Source organism: Oxyura jamaicensis, chromosome 2 (assembly GCF_011077185.1).
Source record: "Oxyura jamaicensis isolate SHBP4307 breed ruddy duck chromosome 2, BPBGC_Ojam_1.0, whole genome shotgun sequence".
NCBI lineage: Eukaryota > Metazoa > Chordata > Aves > Anseriformes > Anatidae > Oxyura > Oxyura jamaicensis.
Genome location: NC_048894.1, coordinates 133153517 through 133174195, shown reverse-complemented (window position 1 = coordinate 133174195; position 20679 = coordinate 133153517). Strand labels below are relative to the sequence as shown.

Genomic DNA, 20679 nt, shown 5'->3' with positions numbered 1-20679 from the left:
TTAAATTCTGAACGTATGCTCAGAGAACAGTCTGATTAACAAACGGTATTGCCTCCTTAGAAATGAGAACTTGATCTGACTTTTTGATGTTTTCTTCTTATTTTTAGTGCAATGAGTCTAAAATCCTTTTGATTGTGCCAGTTAGGGGACCAAAAAAATACCGTGCTCGTTCTCAGTAATGACTGCACTTCAGCTGTTCATTTTGCAGACAGAGAACTTCTTCCAGTTTACACACTAAACAGACTTGGGTATTCAAAAAATCAATTTAACGTTGATTCGTGTGGTGGTTGTAGGGCTTCAGTTGCAAAATAAAGTTTCTAAGGCACAATTTTTACTTCGTGTGTGTGCGTGATTTTGATTAAACCTATGTTTGGTTGACGGCATCAACAATGATTTTGTTTCTGGCCTGCTCCTGTTCCCTGTTTGTATTTGCTGTTTGGTGACCTCTGCCTTTCCCTTGCCTTTGTCAGCATTTAAGAAGAGCACAGTAAGTTACAGGATAAAACCTGGAGCATCTGGGCAAGGAAAACAATTTGGCCAGACCAACCTGCTGTCCCAAGTTACGTAACCTGCCAAAATTTGATGGGTCCACTGCTACAATGAAGTGGCAATCCGAGGTGACTGAGCCCAAGTAAACAACAAGTGTGTCAGAGCATAAATAGCACCGTTTCGGTCTTCTATTAGCTGGGTAATCTCCAGTAGGGAACGCCAAGCCCCACAAAGCATTCATTTTCCCTTAGTGCACCCCCGTGCTGTTTCAGTTTTAGGCAAGACACAGGCTCGCCCCCTGCTTTGTTCTTGTCCTGCTCCCAGAGGTAGTTGGAGGAATGAATTGGGAAGAGGCTGCAGGGTGCTGCAGAAGTTCTCACTGTCTTTTTCCAAGATTAGTACGTATCTGCTGGATATTACATGACACATGAGCTATTCTGGAGCACAAATACAGGTGCAAAGTCAGAAAGGACTGGAAAGCACTTCTGCTGTACAATGCTTTTAAAACCCTAATACACATGTACATAGAAAAACACAGAACCAGAGACGACATTATGTAATGCAGAAGATCAACAAGTGCTAAAGTTGCACTCTGGCTGCTGTCTGGTCGTTTGTCATTACTATCAGACATATGCTACTGCCTAGAAAAACAGAGGGAACTGGTTTAAGACAGATACTAAACTAAGAGCTATAGAAATATTAATGTCTTTCTCTTGTAAATAAATTAAAACTTGAATGGCAATAGAAGTAAGAAACTTTATTCTGTTACATTATAAAACAGTCCTACTTTCCTTTCCTATTTAGGAAAAGCTAAAAGAGGTCAGAATTCTTCCATTCCAATATTTGGTAATTTCCACTTAGCCATTTTACAAAAAATGTATTTCAGGACGACAAAGCAAATTTGATTTCCAGGGGTATAAGGTAATAGATTAGTTTTCATTAATGTTATTCTTACCCTCATAAATATATACACTTAGCTGAATACATAACAGTTATGTTGGAATTGTACTTCCTATTTGGCATGTAACGTAAAACTGTCAACAATTTTGATAACTACTTTTCCCCACATCCATGACATAAACAGATTATCATTATCTCAGTCCTGAGAAACAGGAATGCATAGTTTTAATGGGGATGAATTTTCATTCATTCATGCATTCATTCATTCTTAGTAGAACATTTTTATGATCACAAATCTTTCCTACCTTTTCTTCTGCTTTTGTTAATACAAAATACGAAACAAGCAAACAATTGATTCATGGATATATTCTGCTTGTCTATGGATATCCTCCTACCCAGACAAAGGTAGTTAAGCTGTTAGGAGCAATATAGCAGTTTTCCTTCTCAAGGATCAACAGTCCCATAGCATCTTCTTCCACATTATCCAATGCAATTATATCAAAATAAAGCTCTGCATCTGAAATGTGCCTTCTACATGCTAGTTCCTTCAAAAGAGGCAAAGGTCAGTATCCCAAAACCAAAAGGCAACTCTGGGAAGTGTGCAGCACCAGTGCTGGTCTGGCAGCAGCCCCTGATGCTGATATAAAACCCATGTGACATAACAGATCCAGTTTTCAAGGTTCTTCACATCCACAGAAATTAGAAATTTGGAAGAAAAATGTTGAGACTCTGTTACAATTAATGATCTCAGAAAATTAACTTTAAAACAAAACACATAATCGTAACGAAAGAGAAGCATGAGAGTTGACAGAAGTGAAAGTTTTATATGTGAAGAAAATATATTTGCATATATTAATATGCAAATTCATAGTTCATAGTATTCTATGGTGATCATTAACATTCAAACCTTTTTTTCAGTTACATGTTTTGTAATTACTAACTGCAGCAATAGCTTCCTCCTTTTAATTCAACAGTTCCTCTGGTCAATAAGATTAATCATCATGATTAATATTCTGAATTCTCAAATCTATGAAAAAGAACATCATCACTATAGTAAATTGGTCAACGTCAGGAATAGGTTGGAGTAAAAAAGCTTTTGCTGTTCTTTCCTTTTGCTGTTGCCACAAGACTAGCCACTCATTCAGCTGAAGTAGTCACTTCACAAAGTAGCTATATCACAAAAATACAACTAAAATCCTCTAAATGCACACACATACATATATTCACACGTCTTGCAGTGTTTTTTCTACTGACTGACAAATAAAGCACATAACGCTGGAAATAATGTTTTTTTTTTTTTCCTTTGTGCTGAATTTACTTTGAAAGTGGTTTTAGAAATAAAAATCTCACCCGAACAAGTAATGCTAAATAAATCACAGTTACATATGCAAATAAACTGATTGCACTTGGCTGCACAACTGATTGACAAATTACACTGAAAATGCCTTTTTAAACTTGCAGCTACAAGTCTGCCTCCAGGCTAGCCTAAGAGTCCTTTCATTTTAGCACAAAGACATTACTTTGCTACTACCTGCCATCCATCTGGAAACTAAAATCATGTAAATTACAATTACATGCTCATTTAGATGTGCAATTGCTCATTTTTACACGTGCAAGATGGATACTGTCTCTCATAAATGTTTTATGTTTTCTTGAACTGTATCTACGAGAGGGAATAACTGTGACCATGTGATCTGCAGACTTCATGAGCACAAACATTAAAAATAGAAATAATCTATTAGTTCACCAAGTAGAAGCTATATATTTTTTTCTTTATATGTGGACTTTGCTCACACATCAATACAAGTTTTTACTATTTTGCTATATAAAATTTCTCATGAATAAATCTGTCATTGTTTCTTCAAATTAATCACTGTATATATCAGATATTTGAGAGAACAATGGATAATCAACATGTAATGCAAGAACATAACATCATCAAAGGAAGTAGAAATTTCCACTAGGGTGGAACCAGCACCAGGAAAACTGGGGGGCAGTGGACAAAATGGAAACAGAAAACATTAGTTTATGTTTTCAGTTACCACAGTCAGAAGCAGGATGCTCTCTAGTCACAGGCAAAGTATGACAGCAGGTTGCTGGGCTCTACAAAATGGCTGTGGTCCAGTGCTCCCTCTCTGCCTATGGCAGAATGCTGGAAAGCTGGTCACACTGCTGCTGCTGGTATTGCCAACTCACGGGTGGCAGCGTGTGAGGTGATAACTGTTCCTGCTGGGATGGTCAGCGCCTCAAAACAGCCATTACCAGCCCTAATATTCCCATCTTCCCAGCGGGACCAGGAGCAACAAGCTTTCAAAATATCTGGCGCACACTTCTTTCCACTTCATGCCCTATTTCTTCTCCTGCCAGTTCTCCTTTCATTATACATTGACAGCAGCAGCACAGCCTACAGCCCCTGTGAAACATACATGTAAGGTTTTTACTGTCTAATTCATCCGTAGCATATTTAACACTGCAAAAATACTGGAAGGATATGTGAGACTGCATCACTGTATGTGTATCATTTTGATACATCAACCACAAGAAAAATTGCACTGATTGTGTGGAAATCTGTTTTGCAGTGCTTGCCACACTTCTTACAAAAGCACAACAGCCCTGTGAGAAACTGTACCTTCGTCTTGGTTGCCTCATTGATTTTTCTGTCAGGAGCTGTTCTGGAGTAGCAGCAAATACTTAGTATTTCTTTGTATGTACATATTAGTAATTAGTGCTGATTTAGCTAAGGGAGATGGTTGACATGAGTAAGGAAGTAACTATTTTACATGATAATCTTGGGAGAATAGATGACATGGGTCAGAAGAAATGTCTAACACACTTGGGAGAAATTACTTCAAGTCATATAAAAATGGCAGCACGTGGGTTAGCATCAGTGTTAAGAATGAGGTGGCGCACTATGCACCAGGAAACGAGCTGGAAGACGGTGTGTTATGAGAGAAGACTCCAAGAACAGGACATCTTTATCTATCAGCCTCTACTTCAGCGACACTATCCAACTCTGCATACCTGATTTCAAAAAAACAAAATTCAGAGGTTGCAGCAGAGAAAAACCAAGATGCTTGGTGAAACAAACAAACAACAACAACAAAGTCTTTATAAAAACTAAGATCTTAAGTATTAACAATGGATAATAGTAATTGAATGACTATTTATTTGATTTATAGAAATACCTATATATACCTATATATATACCTATATACCTGCTATATATGTAATAAAGTTGTATACTCAATGTTACCTATGCTGAATCTCTGAAGTCAGTAAGTGTTATATTTATATATATATATATATAATAAGTATATATATTATATATAAAGAATTAAAAAAGTATTTTTCATTAAGATTGTGTACTTAAGTAACAAATAAGGTGACTACCTGGAACGGAGGAAATGAATATCAGTGAATTTTAGTCTGCCTCCCTGGTAGTTAACAGGCCTTATCCACTGTTGCCGTTGATCACATGCTGCAACAAAAATATATTTGCAGTTCAAAACCAGGCGGGACACCATCACTTGTGTGCCTGAGAAGCTGGAGGCTGTTCCCTGGTGCCTTGTACCTGTGTGAGGGGCTGGTGCATTTGGGCAGGTTGGCACGGGCAGTTTCCAGGCTCACAAAACACCTGCCTCCTTTCTCCAGCCTCTGGGTTTTCCTTTTCTTTCTGGATGGCTGTAGTTAGGGAGGATGAGTCACTTATTTTCTCCTTATTTCTACTGTTAACCTGTAATACCTGAAGAATGAGCACTTCATTTTGTAGGAGGGATGAGTGACTCTAGGAGCAAGCAGACTGCGTTTCTGAACGAGCGGGAGACCTCATTAGCTGCCAGCACACCAAGGCAGCACCATGTGAAGAAACTCTTTCTGTTCAGCCACATCCAGACACCGACTGACCCCAAACCTTGCTTTTTGTGGCCGCCACGGCAACCTAGCCAGAAGCCAGGCAGGGGGAGCACACGCCCCCCTCCCTCCCTCCCGAGGCCGGAGCTCTGCCCCCCGACCGGCCTCGGGCCACCGTTCAACGGCCGGCGGTGACCCAGCACCCGGCGGTGGGACAGCCGCCGCCCGGAGGGCGCACCGTGGGCCCGGGGGAGCTGCCTGAGGCGAGGGGCGAGGGGAGCTGCTCCGGGGGGTGGCCACAGCCCGGCTGGGCACCCCCTGGGGGCCCGAAGGGGAGCCGGCGAGGGGGATGGCGGCTGGGCTAGGCTGGGGCAGGCTGAGGTGGTGCTGGCAGGATGGTGGGTGACGGCTTGGTTCCTGTGGGGTCAGGCTGAATCAGGGAGCCCCTCTGGGCAAGGGGGGTGGTCTCAGTTGTGCACTCGTGTGCCCACCTGGGGGCTTGAGGACTTTTTTATAAGAGTTTTATTAGTGCTCTTTGAGGGAAACATTGGGCCGTACTGTCCCTGTGGGGTCCTCGTGAGCTCATTGCAGAGGACGTCCAGCTTCTTCAGATGCTCAAAAAATAATAGTACAGAAATCTTGCTAAACCTTACTGCTTCTGCAGAGGGCTTCCTCGCTGCTGGGCCTTCTTCTCTGGAGGTCAAAACAAGAAATAACTTGGGAGAAGCAATGAGGGCTTGGCAAGGGGAAGGCCTGGGGCTGCAGCAGGTGCCCCAGTGGCGATAGCCTCTCCTGGAGGCAGTTTGTTTCTCAGCTATTAAAGCTGATTTTTCACCACTTTTATTGATTTTACTAAGATATTTTATTAGTAGGATAATTACTAGGATATTGTAAAAATTCATGTCAGGCTAGACAATCTGTTGAGAGTTCATCTAGCCTTCTACTGAAAGGACTTTAAAAGGAGGATGTGGAACTATGTCAGTACCGTAATAGATTTCACCCTTTCCCAAATGTACTTCTCATGTATTTTTTTCTTCTTCTGCCTGTTTTGGGAGTATGTGGTTTCCTAGACATTGTCCTCTTTGAAATCTGGGAGCGGGGATGAGGGGGAGGAGGAGAATTGTGTTGTTTTGTCATCACTGCAAGTCATCTTGTTTTTATCAACAGGAGAAAGCAGAAAAAAATATAGCTTTCCTTCATTGGAGAAGCCACCCGGTCTCTTACACATTTTTTGCTGTTCTGAAAAAGTGTGCGCATGTCATTTAAAACCAGAATATAGAGGAAAGCTTGTATTTTTTCATCTTCTGATGCAGCAAACAATACTGTATTGTTTTATGTGGAAATGTAGTCTCTAGTATAAATGTAGTTTAAATAAGCATTCCTAATCTGGATAAAATGAAATTTATCTTCCAGGTCAGTAGTCTCAGTTCATTCACCTGCAGGAATTTTCTTTGTTGCTTTGACTACAGCTTTCAAGCCCTTCTTTTTTAAGTTGAGAAGGTAGGGAAAACAGGCAATCAGATCTGTTTTTTTTTTTTTTTTTTTTTTTTTTTCCCCTCGTTTCAGTTTAACTGTTTTAATTCAGACATTATCTGACAGTTGGTTTGCTAGATCTGGATTCAAATTGTTTATGTTGGAAAACTTACTTGAAAATAGTAAAAGTTCAATGTTCAAAAGATTGTAACATACTAAATGAAGTGAATTAAGTGTTTTTTTTTGTTGTTGTTGTTGTTTTTAATAATGCAGAGACCTTTTGAAATGGGAGGGAATACTGACTGATTCATATTTTAAATAACCTAACTTTTATTTTCTGTTCCATATCAGAATTGGATAATAATCTCTATACATTAACTTTATAGTTTCCTTTGAATCCAATTCTTCCTTTGTGTTATAAAGTCTTTTTGAAAAAAACTGAATTTCAGTACTATTATTGTGCTGGTTGTTGTTTTAGCGGCAACGAGAAGGACTAAGCACGAGTTATGAGTAGCCATTTATTTACAATGGCAAACCTCAGCGGCTTTTTGTGTTTCTGTAGCAGCTAAATTGAGTAGGAAGATGCAATTCTGTATTAATTTAACTAAACCAGAAAAAAGCAATTGTGGAAGTACATGTATGTACATATAAGGGACATACAGCCAGCAGAGTGTAAGGGGTAGACCAGTGTTAGTTAATTTACCCCCCTTTTGATTAAGTTAACTGTTAGAAAATGCCTTTGTTTCCATCATGTTTCCCCATGTATTTCTGTCGTAACTACAAAAAGTCTTACTGAGAAGCAAGTAGGGCAGCTCAGTCAGAGGGAAATGTCTCATTATGTCTTTGCAAATTCTGTCCAACTTATTTTGTCATCTAAGAAAGGTTCTCTTAGGACTTGCTTTTCTTTCCTGCCCGATTATTTAATAAATAGTATATGCTCTTGTCACATGGTAGGCTGCTCTTCTCACTTATCATCCATATGTGAAGCTGAATACTTTGTGTTGATTTCTGCTGCTTTTTTAAAGTGTGGCGCTTCAAAATGCTAAAGGGAGCTAAAAAGTTTGTTGGTAAATCCCTTCAGCCAGCACGACCTGTGCGTCATTTGCCTTCAAAACAAGGTGAGTAACTCACAAAGCTAAAACGCTTATTTAAAGAAATAAGAAGGGTGTGCAAGGTTTCTTTTCTTTTTTATTATTATTATTTATTGCTTTGTTCACACTTTTTGCATAAAACAGTTCATTGCATAACTGTTGTGCTATGTGTTGGTCTCACACGTATCTCTCTATGATAAAATCTGATTTTAAACTACATCAGGTTTATGCAGAACTCTTCTTGGTGTTACAGTTTGGCATCTGAATTTCTAGCATACTTCAGGAAGCTCAGTCAGTCTTACCTGTTAGATTTAGATTTCTTGGGTTAGTTGACTCCTACTGTTGAAAACATTAAATATGCAGAAGTTAACAAATGGATTGTTTAATTCTATTGCAAATACAAAGTACTGCACCATACCGTCAAGCCTTCATACAAGTTTTTTTTTTTTTAATATGTCTGACAAAGACCATGCGGTATTTATATAAGATGTCTTATTACATTTTTTTAAATCTCTGTTTATGCCTCTTTGATATTATGTATTTCAGCTATTACTAAGTTAGAAATCTTTGGTAGCTGGAGAAAAAATGCCAGCATTGCTGATGTGGACAGAAGCTAAGTGACATCATTAACTTTTACTTTGTGTTCAAGTTCATGGAAGAAATTGGAAGTTCTATGATGACAGTCATAGAGCTTTTAGCTTGTGAATAGATGCCTATATAATCTCTTTGCAGTTTGATTTCAGTAACATTCTGTTGGCAAGTATCACAAGAAATAATGTAGAGTCTAGTTACAATATTTTTATCTTAATGTTTTCTTTTATCTTCACCAGCATCAACAATTACTTTCGAGTTTCAGACTGAGTTACCTAGCGACAGTCAAGTATGTTTGCAGAGTAAGGTTGACTGGGTGAGTACTGAGTAAATACTAAATGATGAAGTTGATGAAAGAGTGTGTTCTGGAGTGCCATAAATTGGAGGTCAGCTGATCCTTTATGTTAGCAAATGAAAAGTAGGGGGTATTTCCCCCAACTAGCAGTGTCCTTGAATCTGTATGTTATAAACTAGAAGCATTGGAAGTGTTTAAAAAGAACTGAGACTTTGAGGAGTGCCTCGATATTTGTATAGTTCCTAAAAAATACATCTTACGAATTACTTATGTAAGAGTCTTCTGAAAGTCAGTGTGGCTTTTGTTTCATCTTCACTGAATTTAAGACATAGCTCTTTCAAAGTACACAGATTCAGTCTTTTTTTCACTCCATGTAAAGAATAATACTAGAAATATATGTACATATGAGTTAGCACAGGCAGAAATTAATTTGAAGCAGAAAACTCAGAAACCTAGGTATTTAAATTGTGTGTGTGTTCTATGTTAAGTTCAATTGGCTGTGCCAGACTGGGCTGTAAATGGGGTTTAGCATTCAAAAAACAAAAGAGCTCTAGTGCTTTACTGCCTCCAAATACTTGCTTTTAGGCATGGTACAAAATGTCTTTCAAACGTGAAATTGGTGGTAGCTGTTTACTGCAAACTGAAGTTTGTAGTATTCCAAGTACAGGGCTTAAAGTTCTGTAGTCTGAATTTGATGTTCTGTTGATTCTGCTTTGAACATCCCTCAGAGCATACTGGAAGTTTTGATTTTTTTTATTTTTTTATTTTTGTAACGCCAAGTATCTGTTCCTTCATCTTTTGTTGTACTATGAGTTTAATAATCCTATTGTCCTTCTATTTATTGTGTGAAGCTTCTGGAAGCTGCCTTTGACTTTCTCTTTTCTTTTTTTTTGGGGTGTATGTTAAAGGCAAGGTGTTGGCAGCCAATCTTATGAACTCTAGAATTACTACTGCTACATATTTATCTTTGATCACAGGGAGGGAAATGAACAGTTGTATTTGTCTCTTGAGCATTGTGGTTGTAGAACAAACATTCAGAATAGTCCTGGGGGCAGCAATGTTGTAGTACTGAATTTCAGTTTCATCACTGTTTGGCTACATGTAGCTTCATACTGCATTTATTTGATGATGGTAGAGGTTTTTTTGATCTTTAATTTTAGCTTTTTCTCCGACATAAGACGCTGAGAAGGCTCTTAAATAATGCTCACTGCCAGCTGTTCTGTAGGTACTCCCAAATACCAGCTTATTAGTAAGTACCCAGTGAACTTGTTCATTTTAGTTGACAGGCAGCAGTAGCCTAGAGGCTGGCATAGCAGCTTCACAGAACATTTTTCTTAGAAAGGACTATGCAGTAGCCAGTTCTGAAGATGCCAAGACCTGAATCTGATGACCCATTAAAACGTGATGGCATGCAAATTGGTGTCTTGACAAATATTCTCCTGTGTTTTAAAAAACATCAGTCACCATCTGAGAAAGCTGTATGTTGTTATGCATTTGCTTTTTGTCTGCTGATATGGTAAGACATGGTTCCCGTTCCTAAAGCAAGATACATATTTCACTTCAAGAACCTGTTCTTCAAAATTATAATTCTATTAAAGGTGGTTTAAATCTTACTGCCTTTTTGGCAGGATGATAGCAGCGCTCTGTCTGTGCAATCATAAACCTTTAATTTTCGTTATCCCATTCCACCCTTCCCCCAATGCATTTCCTTTAACACAAGATAAAGGAGCACACTGCAAGGTACAAAACAGGAATATGTTGACGTAACACTTAATATTACTAAATGGTCTTAAGTAGTAATGACCTGTTAAATATCAGAGGATAAATATTCAAGTTGGTATAGGTTAGGATACAGGAAAATTAGGTTAACTTTGGAAAGCTTGGTGAAAGATGAAGTAAAAAAGCAGACTATTTACCGCTAACATTAACAGATTTTAGAAAAATAAATTGTAGACATAAAATAAGCCAGCTCTGAAAAATGAGGTACATAAAGCAGTGAAGGAACTAGGAAGAATATGGCAACAGAATTCCCCAAGCTGCTTTACTCAGCGGTATTTAATGTGCACACTTAAAGCTGTTTAGATAACTGCCAGGAAAACAAACAAACAACAACAAAAAAACCACACATCTTTATGGCACATCAGGAAGGTTAACATTAACTCTGAGTAACCTAACAATAGTGAATTATGCCATCTGAGGAACTTAGTATAGCCTAGAAAAATAGAGGAGATCTACTGTTGATAATAAGCACAGTGACAGTGCTTGTGTAGAAGATATTAGCCTTGATTCTAGGCAATTTCCAGTCAGTTTTCTAGTACAGAAGACATTTTATTAGTAAGACATTAGCAATTTTTCTGCTTTACGAGGATTAACAGAATAAAACTGGTAGTCTCCTCAAAAATTGACTACAGAACAGTGTGTAGTCAGAACAGGTAACTGTGAATGAACTGATTTAAATTTAACAACGAAAAATTTAGTTGAGACATGTAGCCTGTGGAAAATGTCCAGGTATTCATGTGTCAGTGCATGTAGTACAGAAGTTTGGGCCTTCTGTACGGGTGCTGCTTGCAACAGATACTAGCTGTGAAACTGCCTTTTGCTTTCGTACAGTTCTATCAAACTGATGTTCTGTGAGTGGAAGTGCCTGAGCATCCAGATGGGACTTATCCTGAATCTGTTACACTGAATAAAGCAAAGAATTCTTTTTATTCCTTTATGGTATCCAAATAGTTTTCAAAGAAAAGATTGGAGAGTGTTGAGTCTGCTACCTTATATCTATTGGAGGTAGAGAAAATGGCTTGAAAAGCCTCCAACAGTCAGTATCAGTTCTAACTTGCTGCTCCTTAAATACCCTTTTAAAATGATGCTGAGCTTCAGAAAGACATGCACTGCTTAAGGAGTATTCTTTATAGATGAATTCCATTCTTCAGAGATGTAATTCAGATGAGAACATGCTTGGGAGTGTTCTTGTGAATGATACTCAAATATTTAAGTTTTGGGTTGAAAACCAAAAATACTATATATCTTGATATTGTAAAGCAATTGGCGGAGTTGGGAGCATGGTGCAGGAACAAATACAAATCTGTTGTGGTGACGTCTCACACATTGCTGTTAATTATGCATGCCTTTTTCTTGTATTAACACATTCTTTGAGAATACTTTATTGTAATTGGGAAGGAGCTTTTTAATATCTTAAGGCTCGCCAAGACTGGTTGAACATTTATGAATCAGTTAGAATTAGCAATATGTCTCTCTATTAACTTAATCACCTGAAATTCCTAGATGTTTCAGATTTTTTTTTTTTTTCCCCAGAAGTTTTAGACAAATCAGGAAAAGATAACTGTCAACCACAGAAAATAGGAGTATGAGTAGAGTGGTGATAAGCTGATATGCTAGAAATATTTTTCCATTTCACAATTCCTACTCTCTGACTGCACTGTGGTCAGTATGAAATCAAGGTAGTGCAGTTAAGGTACAAATGTTGACTGCTGTCTCTGTCCAGAAAATGGGATTTGCTTTTGACAGATGTAGGTATTGGAGAGAATGTGGAAGAATGTGTGTGTCCTTTTTGTGTGTAACCAACAGTAACAAATGTCCTACAGGTACACATGAAACCTCTCAGGCATTTTACATTAACACTATTTCTATTTACAGTTCTTTTCTGTGTATGGACAAGACTGTCAGCTTTAATCCATCGGCTGTTATTAATAACTATAGTTCTGACCATGGTTTAATTTGTGCAAGTCTGTTTCCATAAAGAGGATAGTTATGAAATTATGAAAAGTAGAACAAAACAAAACACACACAAAAAAAACAACCCTGAAGTTTACATATTTTTTCTTTCCTGTTTTAGTTATCTGAAATGCCTGAAATGAAGATCTTAACTCAAAACACGATGCCTTGTCAACCAAACCAGCATGAATCAGAGGCAAAAAAAGGTAAAATATTGCAAGCAGATCATTTTCAGATTTGTATTTTCTGGGTGGAAGACAAAGGAACTTTGCTGCATATTATTTTTTTCTGATTTGAAAGTTTGTCTCCTTCTATACCACAATATGCTGATGTTATGAAACCTGGCTGTTCTTCATGGGTCATTCCAGAGTAAGTGTAAAACTTGGCCATAACTGAGGTGGGTAGACTTGCTTGTGTATAAAGATGTTCTGGGACAATGTTTTGGGAGTTCCTGTCTTGTAAAAATTGAGCGTAAACATTTTTTCATGCGAGTCCTGGTTTTGTGTAAGTTGCTTCTGTGTGCAGAAGTACAGGCCTGATTTGTGTCCTCTGATCTGTTGCAGGGGTCAGTCCTCCACTGTTGCAGCAGTCATGGCATACAGTCTTTAAGATTATTGCATGCAAGTAACTTAAGAATTTAAGAGTTCGGCTTCTTACTGCTCTCACTACAATGTTTCTGAAATACTAATATTCTGATAAGAAATCACTTAGTTTCTTTCATGATTTAGTCCCATTGAGTTTGTTCTTTTGTCAACCCTGTCCGTGTGGTTTGTTCCTCTTGCTTTCAGCATGACTCTTTTCTTTCTGTACTGCTTGTCATTCACTAGCCATAAAACATACTTCTATTTTTTTCATGGTCATGGTTTGGTAGGTTAAAGCCAAACATTTACTTCTTTTTTTTTTTTTTTTATTAAGGTATGTTCAAGATTCCAAAATTATTCTCACAGCTGTCCTCTGCACCATTTGCTGCATAATTCTTCATTCTTAAACATACCACAGGAACTGAGATAGTGATCCATATTAGGTCATCAATTCACCAAGATAATTTTTTCTGTGAATGTATGCACATAAACAGGCATCTAAAATCCACCTGTAATCTACAATCCTTCAACCTGGAGACGCCATTTGTTCTGTTGCTTATAATACTCAAGAACTGAAAGAATTATGTTAAATTTTACTGAGTCTTTCCTGTATTTCCTTAGTCTGAGTTTATTGTCACCCAGATTCTTGAACCGTAATTCTACACTGATGTGTGTTTCTGATTTGAAGGCAAGGTTATTTCTTTTGATCCTGGTAAATAAAATTACCTGCTCTTTACATCTAACTTGAATCACAGAATCATAAAATCATAAATTATCCCAAGTTGGAAGTGACTCACCAGGATCATTGAGCCCAACTCCTGGCTCCACACAGAACCCAAAAATCAGACCGTGTGTTTGATGAGAGCATTGTCCAAACAATTCTTGAACTCCACCAGGTTTGGTGCTGTGACCACTTCCCTGGGGAGCCTGTCCCAGTGCCCAACCACCCTCTTTGTCAAGAACCTTTCCCTAATCCCCAGCCTGACCCTCCCCTGTCCCAGCTCCATGCCATGCTCTCGGGTCCTGTCGCTGTCCCCAGAGAGCAGAGCTCAGCGCCTGCCCCTCTGCTCCCCTCGTGAGGGATCTGCAGGCCACCATGAGGCCTCCCCTCAGCCTGCTCTGCTCTGGGCTGAGCAAACCAAGGGACCTCAGCTGCTCTTCTTAAATCTTCCCTTTCAGAACTTTCACCATATTTGTAGCCCTCCTTTGGATGCTCTTTAATAGCTTTATATTCTTATATTGTGGTACCTGAGACTGTACGGTTCTTTGTTGGACTTTGCAATTTCTGTCTCTTGGTGCAGGCTTTCTGATCCTTTCTTGGTGATTTTGCTTGTGTGTAGAGACTGTTCTGTTTTACAAAATCTTAATTTGTTTCTCATCAGATCCTGGTCTTTATAAGCCATCACTTTTTCAATCTTTTGTTAATTGTCATCCATTCTTTCGGAGTAACACAACTTTAGAGGTCCTCTTGTTCAGCTACTGCCTATAAATGTTTCCTCATTTCTTTTTTCTTTCTTTTTTTTCCCCTCTCCTGCATCGCAGTGTGTAATTTTCACTGGAACTCAATTTTTACAATGTTTTACATCTTAGCTGTACCTGTAGTTGTCACCTAGGACAAGCAGTGAAGCTTGTCCATTTCTTGCCTCATTCCTTTCTTCTTTTGCTCTTTTTAAAGAGTATTTGCTTAAAAGATTGGCCATGGGTAGATGTATCCAAGGCTGTGCTAGAGATTGTGGTACAAACTCGAGTTCTAACATCCACGTTCTAAGCAAAGTCCTTGACTGTTGTTGAGTCTGTAAAACTCTTAGAACTACTTCACTCATACAAATTTGTTTGCCGGTTTATGCACAGTAAATTCCGTATTTTCTTCTAGTTGTTGAAAGACAACCATGTAAAAGCTCCAAGAAGAGAGTGACTTGGGTTTTGTTATCTGTCTCATAGAAATGTGCCACTTTGGTGTAAGTCCTCCTGATTAACTAAATCGATTTAATAGAATTAAGAGTGAGATGCTCCATAATTTAATACAAACATCCAATGGCAGACTTCAGTTAGTATTGCTTTTAATACTGGTTTTTACATACATACAGCATTTCCACCCTTTTAATAAGAAGCCAGATCAGTTCTTTGAATTCCAAACTTGAGTGCATTAAACATCAACATTGAACTTAATTGTGTGTATTCACAGAAAGGATCAAATACAGCAGAGATTTCCTTCTGGAGCTGTCAAGTGTTTCACTCTCTCAGAAGAAGCCAGAGTTTCTCCCTGATCATCCAATTGTACTTGAAAAGCCAGTAAGTGTGTTTTTCATGTTAAGTGAAGTTATGAAAAAACAGTCGTGAAGGTTTTCAGTAGCCATTTCTTATCTTACTAAGTCTTACCTTACTGTTTGCAAGGTCTGCTTTTAAACTTTTTACTCTGCGTTGTGTTGCATGTGTGTTAGCCCCACCTGCATATGCCAGTTTATCATACAGATAAAAATAACTGAGTTCTCTGATTCTACTCCGCTGCAACTGGGGCTTTAAATTACAAACCATTATTAGCTAGGATTTTGTTATGTAACAGCATGAAGTATAGCGCTTAGCTGTCGTTCTTGGTGTCTTCAGCACAAACTAGGGGTAGTTGAACAGGAAGCCAAAGTGACATGGTAAAAAGCATTTATGACTTTCTGTATAAGAGCTTTTTTATTATCCTTTTTTTTTTTAAATTGTTTTTTATTGTTTTGATGTGTTATTTTAATAGAAAACTCTTTTCAACTTGTAGCTATATAGAACTATTAATACTGTCTTTCTTTAGTTGGTCCTTTTCTTCTATTCTCTCTGTCTTCTGAAACACCCAAGTCATGTCTTCAGATCGTGGTTTCTGGTGGTCTCTATGTACAACTGTGTTAAGACTCCAAGGTGTCGAGGCAGTTGCTGTTGCGGCTACTTTTTATCTTTTTTTTCCTCCTTTTGCCTGACATAACACATACCAGTAATTGTTCTCCTTGTAAAGTATTTTATTTTTTGTGGGTGTTTGTTGTACAGTTTTCCTATGTACACTGTATACAGTGTCACTAGTCTGGGTCAGAATTTTCTTTTTCCCCCTTCAGTTTCATTTAAGGAAGTGATCTAGACATTAAATAAATCTTGTGAGAATTCCTGTTGTCATATACTGAAATAAAAATGTTTTGGGATGCGTGTGCCCTACCCAACAAGTCACTTTCTGTTAAAAACTGTGAAGTATTTGGGGATGGGAAGTTGTTCTATACGGGAATTCAAGTCTAAGAAACTGAAGAGAAGTTCAATCTTATCCAAGGAATGCCTTAGACTTTACTCTGCTTGTTGTTGTGAGTTAAACATCAGTTGGCAGTAAAACATCACACAGCTGCTTGCTCACTGCTCCCCACTGAAATGGGAAGGGCAAAAGAATTGGAAGGAAAAAAGTGAGAAAATTCATGGGTTGAGATAAAGGCAGTTTACTACGTAAAGCCAAAGCTGCGAGCACAAACAACACAATGTAAAGAATTCATTCACTATTTCCCACCAGCAGGCAGATGTTTAGCTATTTGCAGGAAAGGGAATCTTCATGCATAGTGGTTATTTAGGAAGACAAACGCCAGCACTCTGAATGTGTCCATCCATGTACCTGTGCCCCGCCTCCCACCAGCTTTGCTGAACATGACATCATATGGTGGGGAAAATCCCTTGGGCCAGGTTGGGGCTCTTGTCCTGGATGAGCCCTCTGCCAGTTTCTTGTGCACCCTCAGCATACTTGTGGGGTGGCAGGGTGAAAAACAGAGGGCTGTGGCAGTGTGTAAGCATTGCTCAGCAATAGCTTTAACAACCACGTGTGTTAAATGCGTTTGGTCTCAAATCCAAACCAGCACTGTACCAGCTACTATGAAGAAAATTGACTCTCTCCCAGCCAAAACCAGCAAATCTGCCAACTAATAAATCCTACTTTCAGGTCTCAGAGGTTAGTGTAAAAAGTTGCATGTTGAACTTTAAAACTGAGGAGTAATAAAACACCTTTCAAAACCAGAAGAAAAGAACAAGCATTTTATGTGACAGGCAAAGACCTTCATTATTTCCTCTTCTGTGTTGACAGCTTCTATTGGAAAACAGTGATAAGACTTTCATGAAATATAAAATTGATTTTTCAGCATGGAAATAGAAGAAACTTTGGTTTGATCAGAGTGTGGGAATCATTGGTGTGTAGGTCCCCTTAAAATAGTGACACCGAGGAAGCAATTTTTCTATCCAAGTGGGGATTTATCTCAAATAAGAATACTCAGAGCTCAGTATCCTATACACAGATTGAGCCTGTTAAAATTTTTCTTAGTGCTTCTTAAAATGTATGAAAGGGAGAAAAGCATTTCATACTTCTCGACCATGTAATCTGAGAAAGTACCGTGAACTGAAGAAGTAAAGATAAATTCAAAACTATTTTATCCAGTAAAGTGAAGGAATTTAGTCAGTGACTTGAGGCTCCTTCTCATGCAAAGGTGTGAAAGCTGTGTCTCACATTAGAGAATGTCTAAGTCTAAATATATGTGTTTATAAGTTCCCATTAGTTAAAAAACAAACAAACAAACAAACAAACAAAAAACAAAAAAAACAGAGCATTTGTGACTTCTAGAAGGATAGGAGACATACAGACTGATTTTAAGGACATCCTGTAAAGGAGTGCAAAGCAAGACAATTTACTTAAACTGAACAGTAAATGGTGTTCAATTATTTCATTATCCATCTTTGGCCCTCTTCACTTGAGCTTCCTTCATGCAGCAGACCCTGTCATTACATGTGAAAATTCCCAAGTGTTGATTAATCCCACAGCACCCATTTTTCTACATAGAAACCAGAGGGATCGATGAGACGCATGTATAAATTAAATAAATGATGTTTAAAAGGGGCAGAAGGAGCGTTCCGAATACATGAAGAGAAACACGCAATGCTGCAGCACGTCAGTGGCTTATATTTCAGGAGCAGCTGGCTATCAAGAGTTTGCTGCTGAATTGAATAGTTAAATAGCTTTTACCCATCTTAAAACCTTTGGTTTTGAGGTCGTGACTGAAATATATGCCCGTTTATAAGTGAAACTCATAATTTCAGATGGAGGTAGCTTCCTAGAGTGGCTTTTACAAAGATGTGTCATTACAGTTAGTTACCTGTGGGTTGCATTTGTTCCTAAAGGCGCTGTCTTTTTTTGAGAGATAGGATCAGCCCTACCTGCACATAGCTCAGCATCTGAGCTGAACTGACATGACTGTGTTGACAAAGTATGCCAGGAAGATTTCAGATCAAGTCTCCACTGCTGATGGAAGTAGAACAGTTTGAATGCCCCACCCCTGGAATTGCTCACGGCCAGGCTGGATGGGGCCCTGGGCAACCTGATCTAGTGGAATGTGTCCCTGTCCACAGCAGGGGAGTTGGAATTAGGTGATCTTTAAGGTCCTTTCCAATCTAAGCCATTCTATGAATTAATCCAAAAATACCAAGTTGTTAAATGTACATAGAGTAGAAAAGTAGACTCATGGAAACTTGGTTTAAATAATCTCTCTTTGCTGAAGTAACTTGAGGGTCTGTTTAACTTGAGGGTCTGTTTGTCTTGCAGGAAAACAGCAACCCTTTTGACATATGCAAGAAGTGACAAGTCGTTTGGAAGATGAAAAATCTGTCAGTGAAGGAGCTACATACAATGCAGAAATTCAGGATTCTTAAAGGTGCCTAGAGATGAAAACGGGACCTTACAAAATCTGTGGAAATGCCTGTTTCTATCTGTAATTTCCAGAATGCTCTAAAAGGCAAACTACTTTGTAGTACCTGAGATGGTAATACAGTTGCAGTGAAAATAAATTATTTTACATTTCGATGTGACAAAAGTATTTTCTGCATTTGTGTTATGTAGCTATATGGTTTGTCTGGCCATAAACGTTAAACCGGTACTTGAAAGAGGCTACTTGCTTACTCCTGACTTCCTTTCTTACCGGTAATAACGGAACAACAAATACTGCATCAAATCTCAAATGTGTCAGGATATGCAGTCTTCTTTTTTCTTTTATTTTTTATCTTTTTGTCAGAACTTCACTTGCTTTCTCTCTTTACTTGGAATCTCCCTCTTGACAGAAGGGATTCCTTAATATTCTGTGGATGCGCACTGTCTTTCAAGGTACGGAGTAACTTATTGCTAACAGTCTCCCTAAAATGAGAACTCTTCTTACCACAGGTCAGAACAGGAGAACTGTCTAAGCATTGTGTTTCTCGAAGCTCGTAAATAATTGCCCAGTGTTCTTCACTTTTCAAAGAGGAAGCAATGGGCATCATTGAGGAACAAGACAGGTTTTCATCACTTGTGTCAGTAGTGTGTATACCAGAACATAGCGGATGCTGTAATTTATTTTTGTTCAATTAGAATAGTATTTAAAAGTGAAAGCATTAGTTTATTTCTTTACAGCACCCTTCAGTTAACAACCAATAATAATTGTTATTTTGTGCAAATGTAGTAAACCTCAAAACCTGCATTCAGACCTGCAGTAGCATACTTTGGGTGGTGAAGGCAATTTTTGAACCTCTGTGGCAAACGGAAGCTAAATCAGATTATGCTGAATAGTAACTGCAACAGTGCAGAAAACTTTCAAGTTGACTTTGATAGACCCCTGATTTTTTCCTAGAACTATGGAACTATGGTAATAAACTTGACATTTTAAAAAATAATATATTTACCAGTAATTGTTCAATTAAAATAAGGTTGCAAGTATATTCGGTTTGTATGTTGTTAGCAAGTGTGTTGGTTTAACACCAGCAGGTGGCTGAGCTCCACCACACTGCTCTCACTCCACCTCCTCAAAAGGACAAGGGTAGGAAATAGGATGAAAAAAAGCTCATGGGTTGAGATAAGGGCAGGGAGATGACTCACCAATTATTGTCACAGGCAAAACAGCATAGGAAGATTAATGTAATTTACTATGTATTGATAACAGACTAGAACAGTGAGAAGTAAAAGCAAATTCAAAACAACTTCCCCCCCATTCACTCTCTTCTACATCCTCCCCACAAGTGAGCAGCGCAGGGGAATGAGGGAATGGGGGCTGCTGTCAATCCCTGATGCTTCATCTCCACCACTCCTTCACTGTTACTTTCTGCCCCTGCTCCATGTGGGGTCCCTCCCACGGGATGCCGTCCTTCCCAAACTGATCCCGCAGGGGCTGCCCACAGGCAGCAGCTCTTCAAGAACTGCTCCCACATGGCTCCGTCCCATGGGGTCCATCCCCCAGGAGCAAACTGCTCCAGCACGGGTCCCCATGCATGGGCAGTTTTTTTTTTTTTTTTTTTTTTTTTTTTTTTTTTTTTTTTTTTTTTTTCCCTCCCCTTTCCTCAGTCTGTTCTCCCAGAGGCCCAACCAGCATCACTCCCTGGTTTGGTTTGGCTCTGGCCAGCAGCAGGTCCCTTTTAGGGCTGTCTGGAGCTGGCTCTGATCTGACATGGGGCAGCTGCTGGGCTCTGCTCACAGAGGCCATGCCTGCAGCCCCCCTGCTACCAAAACCCATCAGGTAAACCTGATAGGGTAAGCAATGTTACAAAGAATGTTTGTTTGTTTGTTTTTAATCACTGGTAGTCTTTTGTAGTCCTGTGGGTCTTTTTTCCCCAGTATGCATTGAAGGCAATTTCTGTCTGTTGCTCTCTCAAAACTCTTAAATGA

The 20679-nt window shown here is 38.7% G+C and overlaps 1 protein-coding gene across 1 annotated transcript; it reads left to right on the top strand.

Moving 5' to 3' along the window:
* Positions 1-6581: 6581 nt before the first annotated feature.
* C2H8orf88 (chromosome 2 C8orf88 homolog) lies at positions 6582-19016 on the top strand. Its single transcript, XM_035318332.1, has 6 exons — positions 6582-6738; positions 7737-7829; positions 8633-8709; positions 12542-12626; positions 15187-15293; positions 18595-19016. Exons 2-6 carry the CDS (start codon positions 7751-7753, stop codon positions 18628-18630), a joined length of 384 nt encoding a protein of 127 aa, XP_035174223.1. The 5' UTR covers positions 6582-6738; positions 7737-7750; the 3' UTR covers positions 18631-19016.
* Positions 19017-20679: the final 1663 nt, after the last annotated feature.

What these genes read in the sequence shown, in the direction of transcription:
- C2H8orf88 (XM_035318332.1), top strand. Translation starts at nt 7,751, where the DNA reads ATGCTAAAGGGAGCTAAAAAGTTTGTTGGTAAATCCCTTCAGCCAGCA. An exon ending in TGAATCAGAGGCAAAAAAAG is followed by an intron (nt 12,627 to 15,186) that starts GTAAAATATTGC and finishes GTGTATTCACAG; the next exon opens with AAAGGATCAAATACAGCAGA. An exon ending in CAATTGTACTTGAAAAGCCA is followed by an intron (nt 15,294 to 18,594) that starts GTAAGTGTGTTT and finishes TTTGTCTTGCAG; the next exon opens with GAAAACAGCAACCCTTTTGA.